The sequence below is a fragment of the Phyllostomus discolor genome, chromosome 13 (assembly GCF_004126475.2).
Source record: "Phyllostomus discolor isolate MPI-MPIP mPhyDis1 chromosome 13, mPhyDis1.pri.v3, whole genome shotgun sequence".
In the NCBI taxonomy this organism is placed as follows: Eukaryota; Metazoa; Chordata; class Mammalia; order Chiroptera; family Phyllostomidae; genus Phyllostomus; species Phyllostomus discolor.
This window is the reverse complement of record NC_040915.2, coordinates 2,925,634-2,948,239: the sequence shown is the minus strand read 5'-3', so window position 1 is coordinate 2,948,239 and position 22,606 is coordinate 2,925,634. Positions and strand designations below refer to the sequence as shown.

Below are 22,606 nucleotides of genomic sequence, written 5' to 3'. Positions count from 1 at the left end.
CTCCCTTCCCCCCTAGCTCCAGGAGTGGGCCCTAATTGGCTTAAACTAGTTGTATTTTTTGCCCTGGCTGTGTGATTGGTTTGGGAGAAGCATGGGAACCAGTCCATGAGGACACTTGCTCCCCTGAAGGGTGAGGGGTGAGGGTGTGAGGTCTGGGCTGCTATAGTCATTTTGCTTCCAAGACAGGGCAGGTTTGGAATTGCCAGGGGCCTCCACGAAGAGGCTGAGGACGAGGCCAGCACCGGAGAAGGCAGAGCAGAGGCTTGGAGAGAGCAGTCCAGAGCAACAGCGTTGCGGCTGGTGGACCCAGCCTCGCCTGACGTCAGCCACACCTGGGGGCTCCCCAGTGACAAGACTCAGTAACGTCCACTGGCTGTTTAAGTCTGTCCTTCTGTCATATTACAACCAAAATATTCTTGACTGAGAATCCAGTTCGGCTGGAGTGTAAGAGATGGAGAAGAGAGGTAAGAAACTAGAGCTGGCCAGACGGAGCAGGAACATTCTACCCAAGGGTTTGCGTGGCGGGCACCGCTGTTTATTTCCATGGGCACTCGGGAACCTGCAAGCCTCTTCGGCAAGGTCATGGCTGGATCACACGAGCATCCTAAAATACCATCGGAATTGGCCTCACCAACCCTGCTCCCTACCTCTCCAGCCCCTTCTCGAGAGCTGGGCAGAGAAGCAGATATACAGAAAAGCATGATCTGTTCGCCCTGCGCGGGCCTGCCAGGCCACCGTGCCTGCAGTAAGCTCTAGGGATGTCAGTGGAGGTCTGTGGGGTGGGGGTCCACGACCCGGAGAATGGAGGCTCCCGGCGTCTAAAACGGGGACTGGCTCAGAGTAGGCAGGTGCTCAGTAAATCCTGGCTAGTGGAAAAGTGATTTCTCTGGGGGTGGCGGTGGGGATCTCCCCGGGGGAGCCGGCAGAGGCGCAGGCCCAGACACTGGCGGTGCAACCGAGCGGAGCTGTCCGCTGTGCTGAAAGCGCGCCCGCCGCGTCCCAGGACGCTCTCCGCGGTGCTGAAACAGAGCTCTCGGCAAGCTGCACAGCCCGTCCGCGGCCACGTGGGAAGGGCTCAAGGCACCTCAGCAACCACGGCGGGGAAGCAGGCTCCATAACCTTGCGCCCCCTGCTAAGTCCAGTCCCCCAGGACCTTCTGCACGAGACAGATAACCTGGCATAGACCCGAGCAGTCCTGTTACCTGGTGGTGACCCTGTGTATCCTCAGGTGCCCACCCTCTCCAAGATTGTGGGTCTCTGAGGGGCTTGGACGCCAGCCTTGATTCAGCCAGCCTCTGCAGGGGTCCCTGGCGAGGCAGCCAGTCAGAGACAAGCTCTGGGCAGGCAGCCGGAGAGACAGGCTACATGCCAAGAGCATTAACTGGACGGCCTGGCAGGAGCTTCCAGGCCTCACCGGCCCCCAGGCACCCCCAGGCAAGGTGCCTGCACTGGAAGACAGCACGCAGAGGGGGGTGGCTGCTCCGGGGGGACAGGCGAGCAGGAGTGCAGGTGGGCACTGTGAGGGAGGGGACCTGGGAGGGGGACTAGGGAGCTCTGTGGGATGGAGTTTAAGAGGTGAGGGCCTGGCAATGGGGTGAGGGACTGGGAAAGAAGTAAAGGCAGGGGTGAGCGGGCAGCCATCCTCGTGGGACAGAGACAAGCTGGGCGTGTGGCTCTGCTGGGGACTTTCCCCACAACACCATCCTCACAGGGTGAGGCCTCCCGACAGTCTAATTTTGCCCAAGAACTGCTATCCATGAACTTATCTAAACCTTTCTGGAAGCAATTTATAGTTCCAGCTTGTATCACCTCTGGGGAAATTATTTTCCAAGTTTATTCCCTGCTGAGTGCTGTGGGGTTTCCTGTTACCGGGTTTAAACTCACCTCGCCTGGGGGACCCAGGAGCGGGGAGGCTTCCTTTGGTCCTTCACCAACCCCCGTCCCCTGCTCTGCGCCCTTTCTGGTTTTATAGGTTTCAGCCACGTTCCTCCTTAGCCTCTCTCCGTACACTGAAGTTGTCCCAGACGGGCTAGTGGCTTTATATGACAGCTCCCTGCTCATCACAACTCTTCCTGACGACAACCACTCACAGGGGCACCACACACGGTCTTCTGCGTGAGCCCCGTCTCTCTCACATCCGGGGGAGCGGGCCCCGGGGATCTCTGTCTCCATTTCACAGGCACACAGACCGAGGGTCAAGGGAGGAAAGTGAATCATCCACCTCATGTGAGTCTGTATGAAAACCCAGGTTCCCCCAGTCTCAGCCTGCTGCTCCCCTAAAAAGGCACAACCACAAGCACACTAGACGGCTGGATGCAGGAGCCCCTCACTCATGTGTCCGACACAGAAGGGGATGGCTGGTGTCAAACTCCCTTCCCGGCCGTGCGCCACCTTTTGTCACCTGCCTGGGTCCCTCTTTAGGAAGGAAGCTCCAAACACCCTCCCCTAGACACCTTCCCCATCTTTTCCCCAAACTAAAACTTGCTGGCCATCCTCTGCCCAGCCTGCTGCCTTTCAGGACGAGATTTTCCTGAAGCGAACCCCTCAAAGGTGTGGCATTTTGGCACACCCCCTCCCCAGAAGAGTTTAGACTTCACTGCAAACTTGGTGATTTCACTGTACACATCCTCTTCCAGATCTTTTATTTAAATGTTAAAATAAAAAAAGATCAGCTCCAATTCTTGGCTGAGCTCACATCTCACACTTCTCCATCCTGAAGATACTTATTCATTCAGACCTTTGTTTCCTTGCTTTGTCAGCCCCTCATCGATGAGGGAACAGGTGCTCTGAGTTCCCAAAGAATCCATTTTCTGGGAAATCCACACCCAGAACACGGTAGATAAACACAGGAGGACACACACACACACACACACACCCTTTATCAATGTACCCACGGGTACCGATGCGGGTGCCTCGGCACCTGAGCTCAGGCATAGGTTGTCCCCACGCCCACGCCCCCCTTGCTCACATGCCTGCATGCGGAGCAGGCGGTCACGCTGCCCTTTGAGCAGCCCAGTGACTTCACATTCGACAGGAGGGAAGGGGGCGCGGCCGGGTAGGGGTGCCAGCATGTGGGAGAAAAGGATCGGAGGCTCCAGAGCATCTGGAACTGTTGGGAGAGGATCAAGGATTCCCCTGGAACTTGGACTGGGTGGTTAGAGTCCTGGAAGGGGGCTCCTCTCAGCAGTGGGCAGGGCGCCCACCTGGGAACATTCATGTGAGAGTCACACACTGAGCTCACGCCAGACCAGGCAGGAAGAGGAAAGAGGCAGGCCTGGCGGGTGGTCCTGTGCTCCCAGGGGCCAGCCTCGAGGGGTGGGCATTCATGCTTTCTGAGCCTGCAGGGAGGTCACCTTCACCCACGGGTGCACACTTCCTCCATCACAAAAATGCCAATGTCCCCCTCCAGGTGCACACACCAGCTGCAGGCCGGAGGCCCCATTCCTAGGTTCATGGAATGCATGAGAACATTGTCATCCCACCAGGCCACCCTGAGACCCCCTCTCTCCCTGGCCACACTGCCTACAGAACACAGGGGTTGCCCATGGTGCAAGGTGGGGGCCTGGAGTGTCCAAATGCTTCCGTGAGAAGCAGTTGCCTCTGGAATCCCAAACGGGTGATGCTTCCCAGCCTAGAGAGACACAGGAGCACCCGCCAGGGCCCGTAGCACTCGAGTCAGCCACTCACACTCCACACTGCTCGGGGTAGGCACACCAGCACCTGTCTCTCCCCTAGCCACCTGGCACAGGGTGGGCCTAGCCTGCCAGCCCCTCTGGCCCAGCCACAGAGGATGGTGCACATGAGGCCGGTCCCCACAGGAACCCTCGCAGCATGCTGTGGCCCCACACAGAACTGGAAGCAATGGGGGAGGAACACCAGCCAACTAGAGGACAATCAGGAACACCATCTCCCAGCACCTTGGTGGGGCAGGGGGAGGGGTTGGCGGGCTCAGATGCCTGTGGGGACACAGGCAGAGGGCAAGACAGAGGGCGGGAGGCACTGACACCTCCGGACAGATCTCCGGACAGATCCGTCTCCAAGCAAGCAGGGCCCTGCTCCCTTCTGCACCAGTGCTGCTGCTCCAGAGCTCTGAAAGCAGGTGGTTTTTGCTCTTTTTGGTCCCCCCCTCCAGCAATTTTCTTCCTCTCAGGGTCCCCAGAGAATAAGGTCCACAGAAGATCTTTACATAAATGGTCCCTCCCTGGGCCCTGGGGAATGCATCAGACAGCTGAGTGGTGGCCCAGCTGGGGCAGCTACCTGGGGAGACAGGAGGCAGGTGGGGCACGCACCTCGGCAGGGTCGGGGAGTGCCAGCCACCTCTCACAGGCAGACAGGACAGGGACTGAGAGGAGGAGAGATGGGGGGCCATCTCAGCCCCTCCTTGGTTCCCTCCTGCCCTCCCGGCAGTGTGCAGTGGTTTCATTTCTTCTTCACCCCCTGGCTTGTCACCCGCCTCCTTCCAGCCTGCTGCGCCCAAGCCTGGCCAGAAGACAAAGCCAGGCTCCAGAGCTCACTCAGAGGGACTGCACCCCAGTGCTGGGCAGGGGCCTAAAATAAAGATCCTCTTGAGATGAGTTCCCCTCAACTCTGACTTGGCCTCAGCCCCAGGGGTTCCTGCTGGGCCCTGGGCTTAGCCACTCACCCATGTCCCGGAGGCCAGAGTGGCCTCCACGTGCTCCAGTTCTGTCCTTGGCACCAGACAGGGAAGAGAGGAGTGTCCAGGCGGAGGCCAGCCCCATGCAGACTGTGACTGTCCCCTCAATCTGCCTCTGCCTGAGGGGTGACCCTGAGCCCTGCCTGCCCACCTTCAGCACGGCTGGACAGTCCTGGCCCTGCCAGCCCTCATCTGGGTCATTCCGGTCTTGACTTGGCTCTCTCACGCACTGACGGACATGCCACCAAGCTCCCTCTGCAACCTGGACCTGAGCACGCGGGCTGCCCGATCTGACATCTTCCGCAGAGTCCCACTCTCCGCAGCGGCGTGAGGCTCTTTGGTGCGGCATGGAGGGCCTCGGACTCCACTTGTCTTCTCAGCCTCAACTTCCAGCCCCGGTCACCGTGGCAGCAGCAAGGCTAGCAGCTAACAGGTCTTCCTCCTTACCCACCCCCGGCCCTCACCCCAGCCGCTGTCGCCAGCTGACCACAGATGTTCTCCCCCTACCGGGCAGGCGAGCGCCACCCCATGTCACAGATGAAGGAAGTGAAGTGCAGCGGGAGAAGCAGAGTGATTTGCTCCAAGCTGAACAGCAGGAACGACCCCAAGAAAGTGCACTCGGCACGAACTCCAGTCCTGGCCACAAGCACCTCCCGACACTTGCCCCATGTGGTGCTCAGAGCGCCCCCCTGAGTCAGACTGCCGCCTGTTCCACCCCCGGCCAGCGTCTGAGGAGGCTGTGAAACAGGAGTAGGGCGCCCCCCAGGGCTCTGTTGTAAGAGGCCACATGTGCAAGTGCTAAGGACAACACAGGGCAGTCCCTGAGCTTCAGAGAGACACAGGCACAGTGAGTGGGGACGGGATGACAGATGAGGAAGGCAGTGGCCAGGGGTCAGGCTCTAAGAGGTAAAGGGGGGTGGCGGGGAGGAGACAGGTTCAAGGTTACCAGGCCCAGGGCAGAACAGGAGTCCCGGACAGTGCTAGGGCCCTGGTCCCGAGTGGCTGAGGCTGCACGGGGGCCACAGTGGAACAGGGCCGTGGGGAGAGGGCCCCTATTCCGGAAGACAAGCCCATGCACCCCAACACCGACAAGTCTTCCGAGGAGCAGATGGAAGGGCCGATCCAAGGCCTGCCCTGCAGGGCAGGGCCTGCGGGACACACCTGTGTGTGAGCTGTGCCAAGCAGTCCCAGCCTGAGAAGGTGTGCCTGTGTAGGTACAAGTGGGGTGCACGGGAGGGGCCCCAGCCCTGGCCTGGGAGACCTGGCCCCAGGGACAGGGAGTGGGCCCCAGGGACTCCCACCCCAGCTGACCAGAGGGGCCCGCTGCAGTGCTGTGGCTCGCACCCTGGACCAGGTGCAGCCCGCTCACACAGAAGGGTTCATCGTACTTTGCAGCCCGGCTCTCTTGTAGGAGACAGCAGGTAAAGGAAACAATCATTGTTTTCCGATGTTGCTTCTGTTGAACAATAAAAGCTTCCAGTTATTTTCCTTTCACTGGGGTAGGTGGTGGGGGGGGTCTGTTCCAGGGTGGGGTGCAGGGCTACAGAAGTTGGGGGTGCAAAAGGGTGAGGAAGGGTCTCTTGTCTGGCCCTGACAGAGAGAGGCCTGCAGGAGCCGAGGCTCGCTCGCCTAAGCCCTGAGCTCGTCCTGGCACCACTGCGCCGGGCAGAGATGCACACACACCGGTCCCTGCAGGCTTGTCCTTCATGCCCAGTCCTTAGCTGTCCTGAGAGCTGTTCTGGAGAGGGCCGCCCTACTGGAGAGCCCCCGGGAGGGGAGGAGAGGGGTCCTGGCCAAGAAGGCTGGCAGAGGCTGGGACCTGGGGGAGCTGGTCCGTCCAAAGTCCTAGGGAAGCCTCAGTGGCTCCCAGGTTCCTCAAGAGGGAGGCACAGACAGACCTTAAAGAGCAGGGGTGAGGAGGGAGAGGGAGGGGTGCAGGCTTGTGAGTTCCGGCCCTAGTGTTAACGAGCTTGGACTTCCCAGCTGCCTGGAAGCCTGGCACACCAGAGGGTGCTGGCCTGGGGTGGGCTGGGGCTCCTCCGGTCCCAGAGGGAGCTTGACTCTAGGATGATAGGACACATGGTACGGTGAGGGTCTGCTGTGTCCCCCGAACAATCAGCCTCCCCCCCTCCCACCCACCCACCCTCCCACTCACTTGCCTATCCATACACCCACCCATCCATCCACCCACCCACCTATACATCCGTCCACCCCACCCATTGACCCACCCATCCATCCATCCATCATCCACCCATCTGTGTCCAGCCAACAAATACTGAGCTTCTAGTGCCAGGCATTGTTCTAGGCACGGGGGGACTCAATAGTGAGCAGCCTACAGTCACTCAAGAAGCTTATGCTCTAATCAGGGGGTGGGGAAGTAGAGAACAAAGACGCCCGTCAATAAAGAAGTCATTCCCGATGTCAGCTAGTGCCTCAGAGAGGCCAACACACACAGCATCAGGCTGCTGCTTGAGGGGCGCCTCTCTGAGGAGGTGACTTTCAGTGAGGCTGGAGTGACATGGTGAAGAGGAGAGAAGGCAGGGGCTGAGACATCTGGGCCCTGAGCCCTCCAGGGACCCTCAGGCCCTACGCTCTCCCCCCACCCCAGGGCCTGAAACTCGCCCACTCCTGCCTCCTGCAGCCCCACGCCTGGGAAGCCCACAGCGGGCACAGGCTGGTGACGGGCGAGCGTTCGGCTGGCGCTGGTGCCCACGAATGACATCACACTTGGGGCTCCCCTGCCCCCACTGTCCCCCAGGCCTGCAGTAAATCACCCTGATGCTTTAAAACAAATACTTCTTAATCACTAAAAATTGAAATGATTTCATGTGAAAATGTTAATGTATTCGGAATCACAGCCACACACTGCGTCTGACAAATTAGCACCCAGCCTGCCGCACTGTTTGTAGCCGCATTTGTCCTGGTGACCAGCCTCACACACCAAGTGGAGCAGGGAGCAGCCTAGCAGCTCCAGGCCAGGCGTTCGAGGAAGAGGGAAGTGGAGGAGGAAGCAGGGGTCCTGAGGGTGGGCGGGTCACAGTGAGGCCCCTGACAGTCAGCCTGGCCCACTACTGGAGGTTTGAGAGCCAGGGAGAGTTAGAGGGGGCTTATGTCCCCCAGCCTGCCCTTAGATGCCCACCCTGGACCACGAGACCCGCACCAGGCCGGGTTGCGCGGCCTAGTGCCAGGCTCCACCCAGACGCAAGCACTTGAGAAGCGTGAGCACCAAGAAAGGAGAAAAAATAACTTCCACAAGGATTTAACACATTGAGCCCTGCCCAGGCAGCTTGGGTGGTTAGAGCGTCTTGCCCTGCTCCAAGGTTGCAGGTTTGATCCCTGGTCAGGATACATGCAAGAAGCAACCGATGAGGGCATCAATACATGGAACAACGAATCGATGTCTCTCTCTTTCTCAAAAGTCAATTTAAAAAAGACTCCTTAAAGAATGTACTATATCAGCAATAAGCCTGGGGAGAAGCTGGAACCTCGTACGCTGCTGGTGGGAGCATGGATGGGTGCGGTTCCCGAGGGAGACAGTCTGGCCAGTCCATGTGACCCGGCAATTCCACTCCCAGCCATGAGCCTGGGAGAACCGGACACGGGTGTCTAAACAGGTCCTTGCACACCAGTGTCTAAAGCAGCATCAATCACGATCGCCAAAAGGTAGAAACGACCCGAGTGGGTGACAGCGGATAAACCAGAGGTGGTCCGTCCATGCCGCGGAGCGTTATCCGGCCTGAAAAGGAGCACGGTGCTGACACGCTGCGCCGCGCCGCGGATGCGCCACGGATGCACTGCGGCTGTAGTGCGCCAAGTGAGCGACGCCAGCCACAGAAGGCCACCCAGTGCAGGCCTCCATTTACGTGACATACCCAGAGTGGGCAAACCCACAGCAACAGGAAGCAGGCTAGTGTCCCGGGGGGCTGGTGCGCGGGGCGAATGGGGAGTAACGAACGGCTAATGGGGTCCCCTCAGGGGTGATGGAAGTGTTTTGGAACAGATCGAAGTGGTGATTGAATGTACCAGATGCCACTACCCTGGGAGCTTTAAGATGGTTACTTTTATATTGTACAAATTTTGCCTTAAACATACATATATTTATATATCAAACAGATATATCAAAGTGCTCAAGCAGGGGGTGAGACTCCCCTTCATCGGACCTCAGCTCATCGCACTGGCGGCTGGCATTGGCAGGCAATGGGGACAGAGGCACTGGGACTGCAGACGGGTGGAGGGGCCTGCCCTGCCTCTTTCCACAGACTCCCTGTCCCTGTCCCCCCCCCCACCCCCCACGCCTCCACCTCAGGATCAGCTCCACAATAGCCCAGACCCAGTCATTCTGGATCATTCTCCCCATTTCACAAATGAGGCCAGAGAGCGTGTCTGGCTCAGGGCTCACACTCTGAACACACAGCAGACCTGGGGCAGGGCCTCCCAACCCCTAGTCCAGGGCTGAGGCCAGCGTCCCCAGACCTGGGCTCTCGTGCAGCACCCCCACCTCTGAGCCACCTCCCTCACCCGGCTGGCCTGACCAGACCTGCCTTGGCCACTCTGTGCCTTACTGGCAGTGGAGGGGCTGAGTGCAGCCTGAGTGAACATGGGTTAGGCACGCTGCTCTCCTCCCCCAGTGCCACGCTGCCCTGTGGACCCTCCAGGAACGGAGTCCTTCCATCCCCGCAGCGTCACCCACAGCCAGCTCCTTCCAGGCACTCAGGTCTCAGCTCACATAGGGCTGCCTCGGGGCGGCCTGACCATTCTGGCCAGCCCGACTTGCCGCCCACCACGCCCACATCTGGCTTGGCTGTGGCCGCTTGGCCACGAGGCCCTTTTCGCTGCCTTCCAACTGTTGAGGTGAGGCCCGCATTCTCCGGCTCTGACTGTCCTGTTTGGCCACAACCCCCCACTGGAATATGAGCTCCCCAAGGGTGGGGACCGTGCCCGCCTTGTCTGCTGTGCATCGTAGCACCTGGCACAGGCCAGGCACACGGTTGGGGCTCCATTGATGCTGCTAACCTGCCCACAAGGCCTGTCTTCACTTCACCCTGCCTCCCGCCCCCCACCATCCATCCTCTTCACTTCCCTCGAGAGCTCATGGGCCCTGGGCCTGCCACCCGGCCCCCTCACCCAGATGGATGCTCAGAGGGACCAGGCTGGCTGGACTTTCGGTGGCCTCCCTGGGACCTGAGCACGTCACTCTGCTCACTCAGCCTCCGAGCCTTCCTGCAGGGAGCTTTGCACACGGTAAGCACTCAGCCTGCCTGTTCTGCTCCTGCCCCTGCCCCTCTGAAGCCTTGCAGGACCCCTGCCTTCTCTGGCTCCAGAGAAGACTTCGGTCCCAGTCCCACAAATCCCAAGGTGCCTCTGTGTCCTGCCTGCCCCCCTCTTCCCCAGCGCTCTAATGGTGGCTTTGGGCTCTGAGCACTGGCCCTCAAGCGACTCCTCTTGCTTCCGAATGGCACAGGTTTCCTCCGGGGACTGGCGCAATTTCCTCCAGGCCTCCTCTGAGTGGCTTCTCCCCACAGCCTTCCTCGCAGCGGCCTCCCCTCCTCTCAAAGTTGGAGCTCCTCCTGGCTCCCACCGCTCACTGCTAGTCAGGAAGGACTTTCTCAGCCCCCGGGTCTCACCTGCTGTCCCGGCCCTGCCCTCGGGGCCGCACAGGACAGAGCCAACCCGCATCTCTCCTGCCTCCAGTGTCCTGAATCAAACAGGACGGCCCATTGCCCATTAGACCTTTTGAGGACCTCTCTCCTGGGACAGGACTTCACACCTGTCCCTCTGTCACCCACCAAATTCGCCAGCTGTCACACCGTTACGTTCCCTTGACTTAACCTGGCTGCAGGGAGCTTCCATTGCTTGTGGGCAAAGCGCCCTGCCTGACAGCCCTGCTCGGGGTGGGGCCCCACCCCAAGGAGCCCTCTTGCTCTTTTGGCCTCTCCCTCCTGATGGCTCCCTGTGCATTTTCCACTCCTGACATCGACTCCCAGGCTCGAAAGGCCCGAATCGTGTCTGCCTCTCCTGTCCCCCTCACGCAGACCCAGAGGCTCCTCCTCTCCAGGGTCTCCCACTTCCCTCTCTCCTGCTCATCCCTGCCTCCTGCTCCCTGGGAACCGAGCCCTTGTCATTTCTTGCCTGGATGACGCTGGGCTTCCTGGCTGGTCTCCTTGCCTCCAGCCTCTCCCTGCTCCCATCCATCGTCCACGCACTGCCAGATTAATATTCCTTAAACACCGCTCACTGCCTGCCGCTGCCCAGCTCAACAGCGGAGCCAGCGCTGTCACTCGCTGGTCCCCCATAGGCCCTGTTTGCTGCAGCTGGGCTGCACCTCCTGCTCCCCTGGACATGCGCCGTCACCAGGGAGTGCCTGTGCGCTCGTCCTTGTCCCCTTACTGTCTGGCCCAACCCCACCACATGCCGAGTCCCGGGCAGAGTCCCTCTCCACCTCTGGCCTTGGGGCCCCTGCCATGTGGGATTAGAGGATGAGGCGGTTGGCCAGGGCCCAGCCCCAAAGCCACAGGCCACCTGCAGGCCAGCAGCTGGGCTCTCCTTGCCTGGCCTACTGGGGCTTTCCAATGTCACTGTGACCCCTGCATGTCCCGGGGACGCCCTGGCCCCCAGGCTGTCAGGAGTCACACCTGGCCGAGGACAAGTCACCCTGGCTGAGTCACCCTTTACTGCATCAGGCTTCCTTCTCAAGCCCCCTCCTGAAAGCTTGTCCCCTCAAATGAGCACTTCACGAGATATTAGAGGCCCTGCTGGTGATGCTCCACCGTGCAATCAGCCCAGGACCCTGTGCCCCCACCCCGCCACACCCCACACACACTTCAGGGGTGGTCACAGAGGGAGGTCAAGTGTGAGCTCCGCCCTGTCCTCCACCCAGCAGGGGTGGCAGCTCCCATTTCCAGAGCCGCACTGAGGGCCTGGCATTGGGCTAAGGGTTCCGCACGGAGCAGCCCCTCTCATCCTCGCAGCCCGCTGAGGTAGCGGCCTTTCTTTCCTGCACTTTCCAGACGAGGAAACCGAGGCACTGAGAGCAGAAGTCACCGTCAGCCCTGGAGCTCGGGCTCTCAACCACCACCCTTGGGCACCTAGCTGACTCCCCACCCCTCGGTCCGCTGGCAGGCCTGCGCCTGGACGGAGTAGCCCCTCCAAGCCTGGGGGGGCCTGTGGGAGGTAGAGGCCTGAGGAGCCTTTGTCACTCCCTTCCTGTGACCAGGGAATAGCAATGTGCTGGAACCAGCTCAGCCTGGCTTAGGAGATCCCATCATTAAAATTTCTGGAAGTTTGCGAGCCGGTTGACATTACACTGGTAGCTTAAAATAGGCTGTGGTGGGAGTGTTTACACCAAGGAAATTGGCAGAGCAGTCCCCAGCCCCCCAGAGAGCCACTGCTGAAATCACCAGCATGTCTGTGCCGGGAGATGCTGAGCACCCTCAGAAGGGTTCGTCCTGGCTCCTGGGGGGTGGGCTTCGGCCAGTTCACACCAAGACAAGGCCCCCAGTGGGGCCAGGGCTCTGAAAGGAGAGGGGTCTTGAGAGGGCAGGGTGGGTGCCCCGTAGAGGGACCCCTGGCTGTGTGCACCCAAGGGGTCTGGAGGGAGCAGGAGTCCAGAAAAGTGTCAGGGCAGCTGCCGGCACGGAGGCAGGCTCAGGGCCTGGCCAGATGTGCCCAGCACGGGAGGGTGGCCTGAAACCAGCACAGAGGGGCCAATGAGAGGCAGGGGGCAGAGAACTGAGCAAGGGGGGCTGAGGCTTCTGGGAAATGCAAAAACTGTGTGAGAGCAGAGGGGGCTTGGAGGAGGGGGACCAGAGAAGGGTGGGCCTGCTGACTGGGGGCACTGGGCAGCCAGGGCACTGAGTGGAGAGCGAGGGCAAATTCCAGGAGGAAGGTGGGGTCTGCATGGGCTGAGTGGTTGTCCCGAGTGTGGTCAGGCCTCTTGGTCCGGTCCGGTAAGTCTCCAGGTCCTGGCAGAGGGCCTGCAGAGCCCGCCACTGACCTCTGGGAAAGTGGGGGTGGGGTGGCCATGGAGCAGGAGATATACGGGCTGTGGTGTAGTTTTCAAAAAAGAAAGTCGGATTCGGCGAAGGCGGCAGTTAGGTGGACTCACTGAGTGCAAGCAACGGAAACCGATGCTCATAAACTGAAGCAAAAAAGGGAAAGTACCGGCGGGAAGTTGGGTTGTTAAGAGGAGGAAAAAGAGGCTTTAAGGGGGGCCCTGAAACAGAAAAGGTCCTGGGGCAGGGGGTGACCTGCTTGTCTGGCTTGGGCCCTGCTGCTGAGCTGAAGGGGCCCCCAAATGCCCGCGAAGGCCACGTTCTGAGGGGACTGGGGCTGAAAGCTGAACAGATACAAAACCCACCAACTGGAATTTGGTGAACCTGATGCAAACCTCAGGCGATATTCTGGCAGGGCTTCTCAGCCAGCTGCAGGTGACCAAGGGAAGAGGGAACACCGAGGGAGTCGCTGGGACCTCCCTGGACGCGGCACGCCAGGCCAGCTCCCCTTATTCCAGGGTTCCTGTTCCGGCAGGTCTGGGCCAGGCTGGGTTTCAGCCAGGCGCCTGGTACAACAACATCTCAGGACCACCGGGGGGAGGGGGTCCGTGGAGCCGGGGACAGCACGCGTGAGGGGACGCAAAACCTGTCGAACGCCCACTGCTGTTTTCTGGTGCAGCCGATGTGGATCCTGACTCGGGTCTTTGCCTTGAGCCTCAGGCTGTGCCCCTGGTGCCGGCCAACCTCTGCACTGAATACTTGGGCCGGATGTACCGATGGCACACTGGCCACAGCTGTGGCCACTGTGCCCATCCCTCTGCAGTGGACGGGAAGCTGTGAGTGGTGGCAAATGTCCTAAGCAGCAGGACAGGGGCATGGGTGGCTCAGGCCCAAGCTCAACTGCATAACGATGACCCCGGGCTGCGAGGCTGGCTCACACCCGGCTCAGAACTCGGGTTGGGCCAGTGAGGAAGGGCCTGGACATCTGCTGGCGGCTGAGGGAAGGCATGGTCTCCGTCCCCTCACCCTGCAGCCCACACTGGCCTGCAAGGATGTAGCTCTGGTAACTCTTGGCAGCCACCTTAGGACTTCCCAGGGCAGGCTGTTGGAGAGTGGTACCAGCACCCCAAGAGCAGAAATGAGATGGATCTCGATCACAGTGGTCTCCCTGAATCCAACCATGCCTGAAGCCAGAGCCGCTACCCCTGCCATTTCAGTTATATGCACCAGTAAATCTTGGGTTTTCTTTTTCTTTTTCTCTTTTCTTTTTTTTGGCTTAAGCCAGTTCAGGCTGGGATCTCCAATGTTTGCAGCAGATACATTTAGCATCCTGTGCTGGGCTATTGGTCCATGCTGGGCACTGTGTCACAGTGGGGTGAGTGCCTGGGACTGCTACCCAGAGGCAGGTGACAAGGATGTGGAAGGCTGGGAGGGGCTCAGAGCCTGGCTACTGCGGAGCTGCTGAGGGGGCTGAAGGCGCCAAGCAGGAGCTCTGTCTTAAACGCATGAAAAGGGGGAAGCCATCCTGAGTGGCCCCAGGAGGAAGAGCCATTTGGGGAGCTTACGGGAGAGGATTCCCCCTCATTATAAGACAGTGGCTTTGCATCTGAAGATTTGTGGCCCTGGGCAAGTCAGAAAGCCAACCCCCAGGCGGGTCTGTAATAAAAACCCAGTGATCTGGACAACAGCCCTGCCCAGGTTGAGGAAATGAGGGGGCGGGGGTGTAGGGAGGAAGTGGACTAGGAATCAAGGTGCCTTGACTTTCTCCTGGGGTCTTTCAAATCCATGGGCACCAGACAAGGCCCTGACAGAAAATGACCGTAGGGGCAGAGTGGGCCAAGAGTCCTGCAGAGCAGTAACAGGGTCTCAGCTCTGTCACTTCTCTGAGCCTCAGTGTCCTCACCTGAAAAATGGGACCAATCTCACCTATCCGTCTGTTGTCAGATGCCACGGGCGGAGACCAACCCCACCTCGGTTACTCCTAAATTAGTTAAGATAAAACACGTGACAGCCAAAAGGCTTCTGCTCTGACTGACCCAGTCCTCTCTCCTCTCAGCAGGAGAGCGCATTTGGGTGTGAAAGAGCTGGACTGGAACCCCGGGGCGGCCAGGAGCTGGAGCACCTCGCCCTCCCGCTTCTGTGAACTGGGAGGACCGCCGCGGTGCACTCGAGGCCCGGGACCTCCAGCAGGTGCTGGAGGCAGGCCGCTCGCCTCCCTTCCTCAGAGAAGTCAGCTAGGGCTCCGCAAGCCCCGTACACCCCACACTGCGGGGAGCAGAACCGAGGCGGGGGCGGGGGGCGCCGTCCAGCCCCGTCCTGGGGCAGCGAAGGCGGCGGGGGCGCGGCGCCAGCGGGGGCTGCAGCTGGTGCGAGAACCGGGGGAGGCGGAGGCCGCCAGCCGCCTGCCCCGAGGCTGGACGCCTGCTCCCCCTGCGGCAGCCGAGCGCTCAGCCAGGAACTTGTTAACAGGCCCCGAACAAAGAGCCACTAATCCGGCGGGCGGCTGCGGGCGGGCTTGCAGGCGGGCGGAGGGACCCGCCCCTGCTCCGCGCCGCCGCCGAGTTCGCTGCGCCTTCTTGACCCGCGCGGCGCGGGGGCGAAGGCGGGGGCGACGGGCATGATGCGCAGGTCCCCACCGGGACCCGAGCTCTCATTGGCCCAGGCGCCGCCGCCCTAGGGCTGCTCGCGCGTCCCGCAGCCCGCCAGGCCTCGGCCTCTAGCCCAAGACCCCGCCCGCCAAGTACGCAGAAGACCAGGTCGGGTTGTTTTGGGGAGGGGGTGAGTTCTGGTCACGCCAGGGACGCTAAGTTAGCACTCCTACATGCCTGCGTCTGGCACCCTTTTTTTGGGGGGTGGGGGGGGGGATAGTGGTGAAAGAGGGGCTGGAAAGATGCAGACATGGAAAAAACCAACAGCCCCTCAACTCCATCTGGTCTCCACCTCAATTAGGAGGGGGCAGGGCCTAATTCGGGGTGTACCTTCCTGCAGACTGCCAGCTGGACATGCTGGGGTGGGAAGCCGGGAATGCCACCTGCCGCCCTGGCCGGAGAGGTGTGGGACAGAGGTGGGACATGGCGTCCAGGCCTCCCCAGGAGCCCCGCAGCTCTCCTTCAGGCTCAGTCCGTCTAGACTGTCTACTCCTCCCCAAGTCCCAGCCACATGTTTGCTTGGAGCTCAAGGTGACCCTGAGCCTTCCAGACGGACACAGCGCTGACATGTAGGCATGGGGAGGGCCTGGTCTGGGGACTCACCCACTAGGATGCTGGCACCCCACGCTCTCACCATGGCCCCACTCATAGGCAGGGATGGCAGGGTCCCTCCCCCACCTGCCTGGGACCTAAAACTTGTCCCTTTGTGACCTACTCGGGAGTGAGCAGCTGCCACTCCTGATGCCTGCAGTGTCCCCCTCTCTCTGCCTCAGACAGGGCTGGAGTGGGCCAGCAACAACCACGCCTGGGAGGTGCGACTCTACCACTTCTATATGCCCTGGCCCTGAGCATCAAAGGGGCAGAGAAAAGAGGCCAGGCCTGGCCTCATCCCAAAATGGAGACCTTCCCTCAGGCCTCTTCCCTCCCGCCTGGACCCCTAGCTGCACTCTCTCCTACAAAGGGGCCACCAAGGACCACCCCACTCCTCCAAGGCCAGGATGGAACAGTGCCCTCTGCCGTATCCATCAGCACCAATCTCAAACGCTTACTGAGTACCCAGCGGGTGCTAGGATTGACAGGGGTCAGGCTGTCTCATCTGCACAACTACCCACGAGGCCAGTCCTTTCATGACTCTGTCTGACTGACAGGAAAGCTGGAGAAGTACGAGGGAGGAGTGGGCCCACAGCCAGGACTGGGTGGGGCCCAGGGCTGACCCACATGCTCAGGGGCTGACCCGTACTGGCATGACTTAAAGTTTGCATCCAAGGCACCTCCCTGGGCCTCACCCTAGAACCTGCCAGCTCAATTCACCACCTCCTCCGCATGCTTGGAGGTCTGGCCCCTGGGGCCTAAGGCTCCTTGCTGCCTCTGAGGTGGGTGCCTGAGAGAGTGGGCCTCGGGAGCGGGTGCTCTGACCTCCTAGGGCCCTGAGAAGGGCTGTTTGTGCATGCCCTGGGAGTGCTCACCCACTGAAACAGAACCTTGCTTCCTGGGCAGGCCGCACAGCCCCCTTCAGCCCTGCAGCAGCAGCCACCTGGCTCCGAGGCGATGCAGGCAGCAGCTGCCAGGGGGGTTGGTGGCTTTGGCAGGTGCTGGGCAGGTGTGAGCAGTTCCTGGGGGAACCTGCTGCTGAGTGCACGGGCCAACCCAGAATCCCAAGGCAGCCTCCATGGGCACCAGCCTCTGCCCTGACGGAGTCACCAAGTCCAGTCCTTTCCCATACAAAGAGGTGAGCAGCCCAGAGAGGTTAAGTGATTAATCCAAGATCACAAAGCCATCAAATGGCAGAGCAAGACTAGAACAGAGTTCCATCCAGGGTTCCCACCCCCCTTGGCCACCACGTTCCGGGACAAGCTGAGCCCAAACACCCTCTTCACAGACCCCAAACAAGCTCTGTTCATCTGTTCACACTGGAGGCTTCTGAGTCTAAATAGCCTGAGCCCCTGCGGGGGATGGGGGGGGGGGCGGCACAGGGTGGGGGTGGCAGCAACTCCCGAGGGGGGTGGCTCCTGCAGGGGGCTGGAGCAGTTAGAGGTGAAGCAGCTCATGCACAAGGGACCTTCTCTCCCACCTCTGGGCTCGGGTCCTGACGAAGCTTAAGGCCCCACCTGCCCTAAACTGTGTCCCTTCAAATGCTGGAAAAATGGAAGAAGGCGGCAACAAGTCATAGGTGCTTGCTCCCCATCAGGGCCCACCCTGAGGTGCTCCCTGCGTTGCCCATTGACTTATCACAACCCCAGGCAGCAGGCGTGGCCCCGTTCAGCAGACGGAGAACCGTCTGGGTGGACGTAAAAGTTCCTTGTCAGGAGGCTTAGCCTGAAACCCCAGCTGCCCTGCCTCCACAGTCCCCGCCCTTTCTACCCCACCTGATAGGAAGAGGGGGGTTGATGCTCCCCAAAAGGCAGGAAGGCCTGCCAATGCCACTCTCATGGGAGCGGACCAGAGGAACAAAGGGGTGGGCTGGCAGGACAGGTCACAGAAGCTGAGCACCCGTCTGGGTGGCAAGGACGCTTGGGGTCGGGCTGGGCTGTGTGGGGCTATTCTTCACCAGGAGCCCCAAGCAGGTGGTGCGCAAGGCAGCCCAAGTCTTGGAGCTGACCCAGCCCTGAGCGTGAGGGCGGGCCTGAGGAGGCCACCAGCAGGGGGTGTTTGTTCAGCACGGGCCCTCGGCTCCACCTTCCAGGGACCTGGGTCTGCAGCTCTGGGACCCAGTGACATTATTCACACAGGAAGACACACATCTGGGGACGTGTGTGCCTGGGAGGGGTGGCAGTGGGCAGACAGGTTCCTAGTCAACAGACACGGACATACCATCTGTGTGAGGGACCCACAGACACGGACACTCATGATAGCTGGCTCGCCATTTGTGTGCGGGGCCAGGGCAAAACCACCCCATGGTGGGGTCTCACCTTGCTCCCCCCTGCCCCGGACGGGTGCCATTTCTAGTCCCCTGGAGCAGGGCAGTCTGTGTTTGGGGACAGGCGTGGGGAGGGATGCTGCGGGGGCAAAGCAACTCCCCCAGCTGCAGCAGTCTCCCCCATGTCCCTCCCTGCCCCACCCCATGCCCGGCCAGAGAACCCAAACCCAAGTGGAGGAAACAGAGAAAAGCACTTGATTGGCCGGGATGGGGGGCATGTTGGGGGCTGAGAGCGGGGTCTTGGCGCCACAGACAAGGGCCATACCCGTGGGAGGCACTGGAGTGAGTGGGGGGCTCAGGCCCCAGGCTGTGCAGCCCACCCCTGCATGGCTGAGGAACCAGTGCCTCTGTCCTGTAGCCCCTTGGAGCTCATTGCTGCACTCTGGCCCCTGCATGGACCCTGCGAGGAGTGGGGGAGGCCTTCTGGAGGGACTGGATGGAAGCTGGGGGCTGAGATAAGCAGAACGGCCCAGGCAGAGCAGAGGATGCTGAGGTGTAGGGGGGGAGTGTGGCTGGCAGGGCCAGGGGTACAAGGCTCTGCAACATGGGGGAGCTACAGTGAGGGAGCTGGACCTTGCCTGGGGGTGTGGAGGCACAGCCGCCAGGAGGCAGGGCCAGGAGGACACCCAGTGAAGTGTGGTGACTCGGAGGCTTCCCTAGGGCCCCCAGGCTCAGGGCTGGAGGCAGGCACAGGGAGAAACAGCTCCCAGCCTGAGCACCAGGGGCATCCGTGTGAGTGGAGGGGACTCAGGAGCTGGATGAATGGGGGTGGCCACGGCGCTGGTCTAGGTGAGACGGGCGAGGGACAAAAGGGCTTGAGGGGAGTGACACAGGAGGGGAGGGGCATGAGCAATGTCACAAGTAGGCCTGAGCTGGAGGACTTGGTGACAAATTAGAAGTGAAGCATGAAGGAGAAGGGAGAGCTGAGGGAGACTCTAAGGTCTCCAGCCCTGGGCTTGGGGAATGGGGGTGGGATGGCAGGGCCCTCGGGAGGGAGGGAGGAGCGGCAGACGACGCTGGGCCTGAGATGGGCAGGCCCAGGCATGCATGCATGTGGACATGTGTCCCCAGGTGGCAGCCAAGCCAGCACTGGGGCCTGCGCCTGGAGAAGGGGTCTGCTGCCTGGGGCCCAGGGCAGCTCCCGCCTTCAAGACTGAACACCCTGAGTCTGCAGATCTGTGGCCCAGAGCAGTGCTGGTCAGGGGAAGGGATGCAAGTCCGAGGGTGTGTGGTGCGGGGGGAGGGCTGGCTCCTGGCTGAGGCCAAAGTTGGCTGCTCCTGGACACCAGGCCAGCACCTCTGGTTGGGGGATTGGTACCAGCATCACTGCCAGTCCCTGGGCTCCTGAGGGAAGGCCCTCACTACACAGGCAAAGGGGAGTCAGAAAAGCAGCCCTCTTCTGGAGACCCCTGGAGGCGGGTGGGGCAAAGCCTCGTCCGTCCTGTCCCCAAGGCAGAATAAGAGCAGCGTATCTCATAGCCTTAAAGAACTAAGACACCCCCCCCCCCTGCTAACTGTTCCAGTCTTGGGGTGAGGAGTGGACAGAGGGGTCCAGGACCAGCCCTGAGAATGGAGGTGGGGTCTGAGAAAAAGGCCACCTGGACAAGTTTTCGGGGTCAGGATGGGCCAGCTCCCCATGGCCCCTCCCCCTGGACCATGGAGGTCTGAGTGCAGGGAAACCCACAGGTGTGCAGGGCCCACAGGGACTGGGAGGCAGGTGCCAGCTGTGTGACTGGATGTGAATGGGAAAATCCTGTGACACAGGTGGCACAGAGGGGCCCAGAGGGAGAGTGTGGAGAAGGCACGGGCTTTTGTGTGATCCAGGGTGGACACTCAGCCTGGGGAGCAGGAGGCTGCCATTGTGCTGGCCCCGGGCACCCCCTGCCGCCTGGCTGGCTGTCCCTCCCTCGGCCACTAGAATTCCCCGGCTGACATTGACGAGGAGCTGATGATGGTGCAGGAGGGGCCGGGTCACCACAGGGCCAGCCTTTCTGGGCACGTATGCCCGGAGCTTGTGGGGAACAACAATAAGGGGCCCGGGAGAGAAGGGGTCCCCTCCCACAGGCCTGTGAGTGGGTACCAGGAGGCCAGCTATGCTCCAGGGCAGTCCTGCGGCACAGGGGCCCACCTGCCAGCTGCCCGGACAACCTCGGGCCAGGCCAACAGGTGCCCCACCAACCAGGAATGCAGCTCCCTGACTCTGCAGCCTCCTGAGGTTCCCATGTGGCAGCCCCCCACCATGGCTGTGGTTCTCGGTCTTGCCAGCACCCCCACCCCCTTATCTGCACCAGCGCTGCACATCCTGACAGGCCCCGTCATCAGTGGGCACACATGCCAACCCACAGTCCTCACGCTGCTCACGTGGGCAACATGCAGACATGGCCACACAGCCCTTTCCCACATCCGACTCAGTAAGCCTTCCCTGGGCACCTGCTCAGTACCTGGCAACGCCTTCCCTGGGTGAAGAGCATGAACACCCCCAGCTCACCATGGTCAATGGTGCAATCTGCACCCCCTGCGTGTGGCGCACACACTCCTAACACGCACATGTGTGCAATATGAACACACGCCCAGCGGCAGTGCAGCCTCTGGCTCGGTCAGGATTAGAAGGGGAGGTCATGGGGCAGCAAGGTTTGCTCGGTGGATTTGGGGGGGGATGATGGGGTGACAGAGAAGGGAGACAGAGGGGATGTGATAGGGCAGAGGGAGGACTGAGGAGGCAGGCTGGGAGGGTGGCCAGGCACTGGTGGGTGCAGGATGCGCTGCGTGGAGTCCCTTTAAGAAAACAGCTACCCGCCTCGATCACCGGGCTGGTCTCTGAGTGATCACTCACTGATCTCTGATCAGCCTGGCTTCGAATCCCAGGAACCCCAACACTCCCTCCTGACTCCCCTGGGATTAAAATGGCCTGGCCAGGCAGAGGGGCATCTCCCAGGTTCTTGGGGCAGCAAGAATCAGGAATTGCTAGGGCAAGCCCCATGCCCTCTCCTTCACATCAGTGACCCCTCCCCCCCATACACATAAATAAGTTCAGCTCTGCTGAGTGCATGGGTGGGGGCAGAGATCAGGAGGCACCCACAGCTCAGCCTGGGTGCAAGCTCAGGGTGAGCAGACAAAGGGTGCTGGGGACTCGCCCCCACCCCACAGAGGAGTTGGGCTGCTGAGCTGTGGATCAGGTTTGGGTGGCCGATCAACAGGACAGACGGCAGGAGAGAGGGCTGTGTAGTAAAAGGGAGAAGGGGAAGCAGCAGTGGCCCCACGGAACAAAACTCCGCCTCCTCCCACCAAGGGGGCGAGGAGCCCCAGCCCGGCCTCACAGTGCTCTCTCTGTAAGGGCTGCAAGAGCTGGGGGCTAGTGTATGCGCCTCCACGCAGGAGTGTGGACGTGTGCGAGCGTGTGTGGTGGGGACAGAGGAGGACACTGTGTTCTGGACGTGGGCAGAGGCCAGGTGCCAAGCTGGGAACTGTGAGTAGCTGAGGCAGATGCTACCGGGAAGAGGTATCTTAACCACCCTCCTCGATTTCCTGGGGACTAGGATGTGGTCAAAACCCTCTAATATGAGACCCTCCAAGTCAGGCTTCCCCCGGCGTTGATTCAAACCCCTGACCCTGCTCTGGGGCCCTGCGGCCAGCAAACTTCCCCCGCCCGGGGGCGTGGGGCACCTACACTCGCCAGCCTCGCGTGCTGACAGCAGCTCCCGGACTTGGCAGAACCCAGGATTCTGGGGAAGCGCGCGGCGAAGCTGCGCAGCAACGAGAGGCGGCCCCCGCGTCCCTCCTCGTAAAGTTTGGCCTCGGGGGGCTTCCAACCTGGTTCAGCAACGCGACTCAGGGACACCTCCCACCCCCAGAACCAAGCGTTCGCACGGACGGTCCCCCGCAAGCCTCCGTGCACGTGACTCACCCGAACCGCGGAGCCAGGCGGCGAGGACTATGCCCAGAAGCGCTGGCCACAGGCCGGGCCGGACGGCCATGGCCGCGGGCGAGCGGGCCGGCCGGGCACGGCGCCCCGCGGGCGGTAGTGCGGCTTTCAGAGCCTCAGCCCAGAGCCCCAGCCCGGGGCGCCCTCGGGCCCATGCCAGCGGACTGAGCTGCCTCTGGGCGGCCGGCTACGGGGCGCACGCGGCGCGTGGCTCCCCTGGGCACCTGGAGCTCAGCAATGCAGCCGGGGCGGAGCGCAGCGCCAGCCGCGCCGCGCACAGACCAGCCGCCGCGCGGACCCCGCAGCCGGGGAGCCGGCCGGCGGGCGCCGGAAAACCAGGACTGGAGTCACGGAGCGGGCAGTGACAGGGCGGGGCGGAGGGGGGAGGAAGGAGGGGCCGGGCCGCCCCGAGCTGCGTTCGCGGGCCACCTCCGGCTCCGGGGATCCCTCTCGGCAATGCCCTGGGCTCTCCGG

The 22,606-nt window shown here is 61.4% G+C and overlaps 1 protein-coding gene across 2 annotated transcripts in view; it reads right to left on the bottom strand.

The window, feature by feature from the left end:
• The window catches only part of UNC5A (unc-5 netrin receptor A), a 52,696-nt gene extending 30,300 nt beyond the window's left edge, over window positions 1-22,396 (bottom strand). For both annotated transcript variants that reach the window (XM_036014129.1, XM_028528501.2), the window contains exon 1: window positions 22,115-22,396. In XM_036014129.1, coding sequence (XP_035870022.1) covers window positions 22,115-22,184 — 70 coding nt within the window. In that variant the 5' untranslated portion in view covers window positions 22,185-22,396. The remainder of the gene's footprint in view (window positions 1-22,114) is intronic.
• Between the last annotated feature and the right edge of the window lie 210 nt (window positions 22,397-22,606).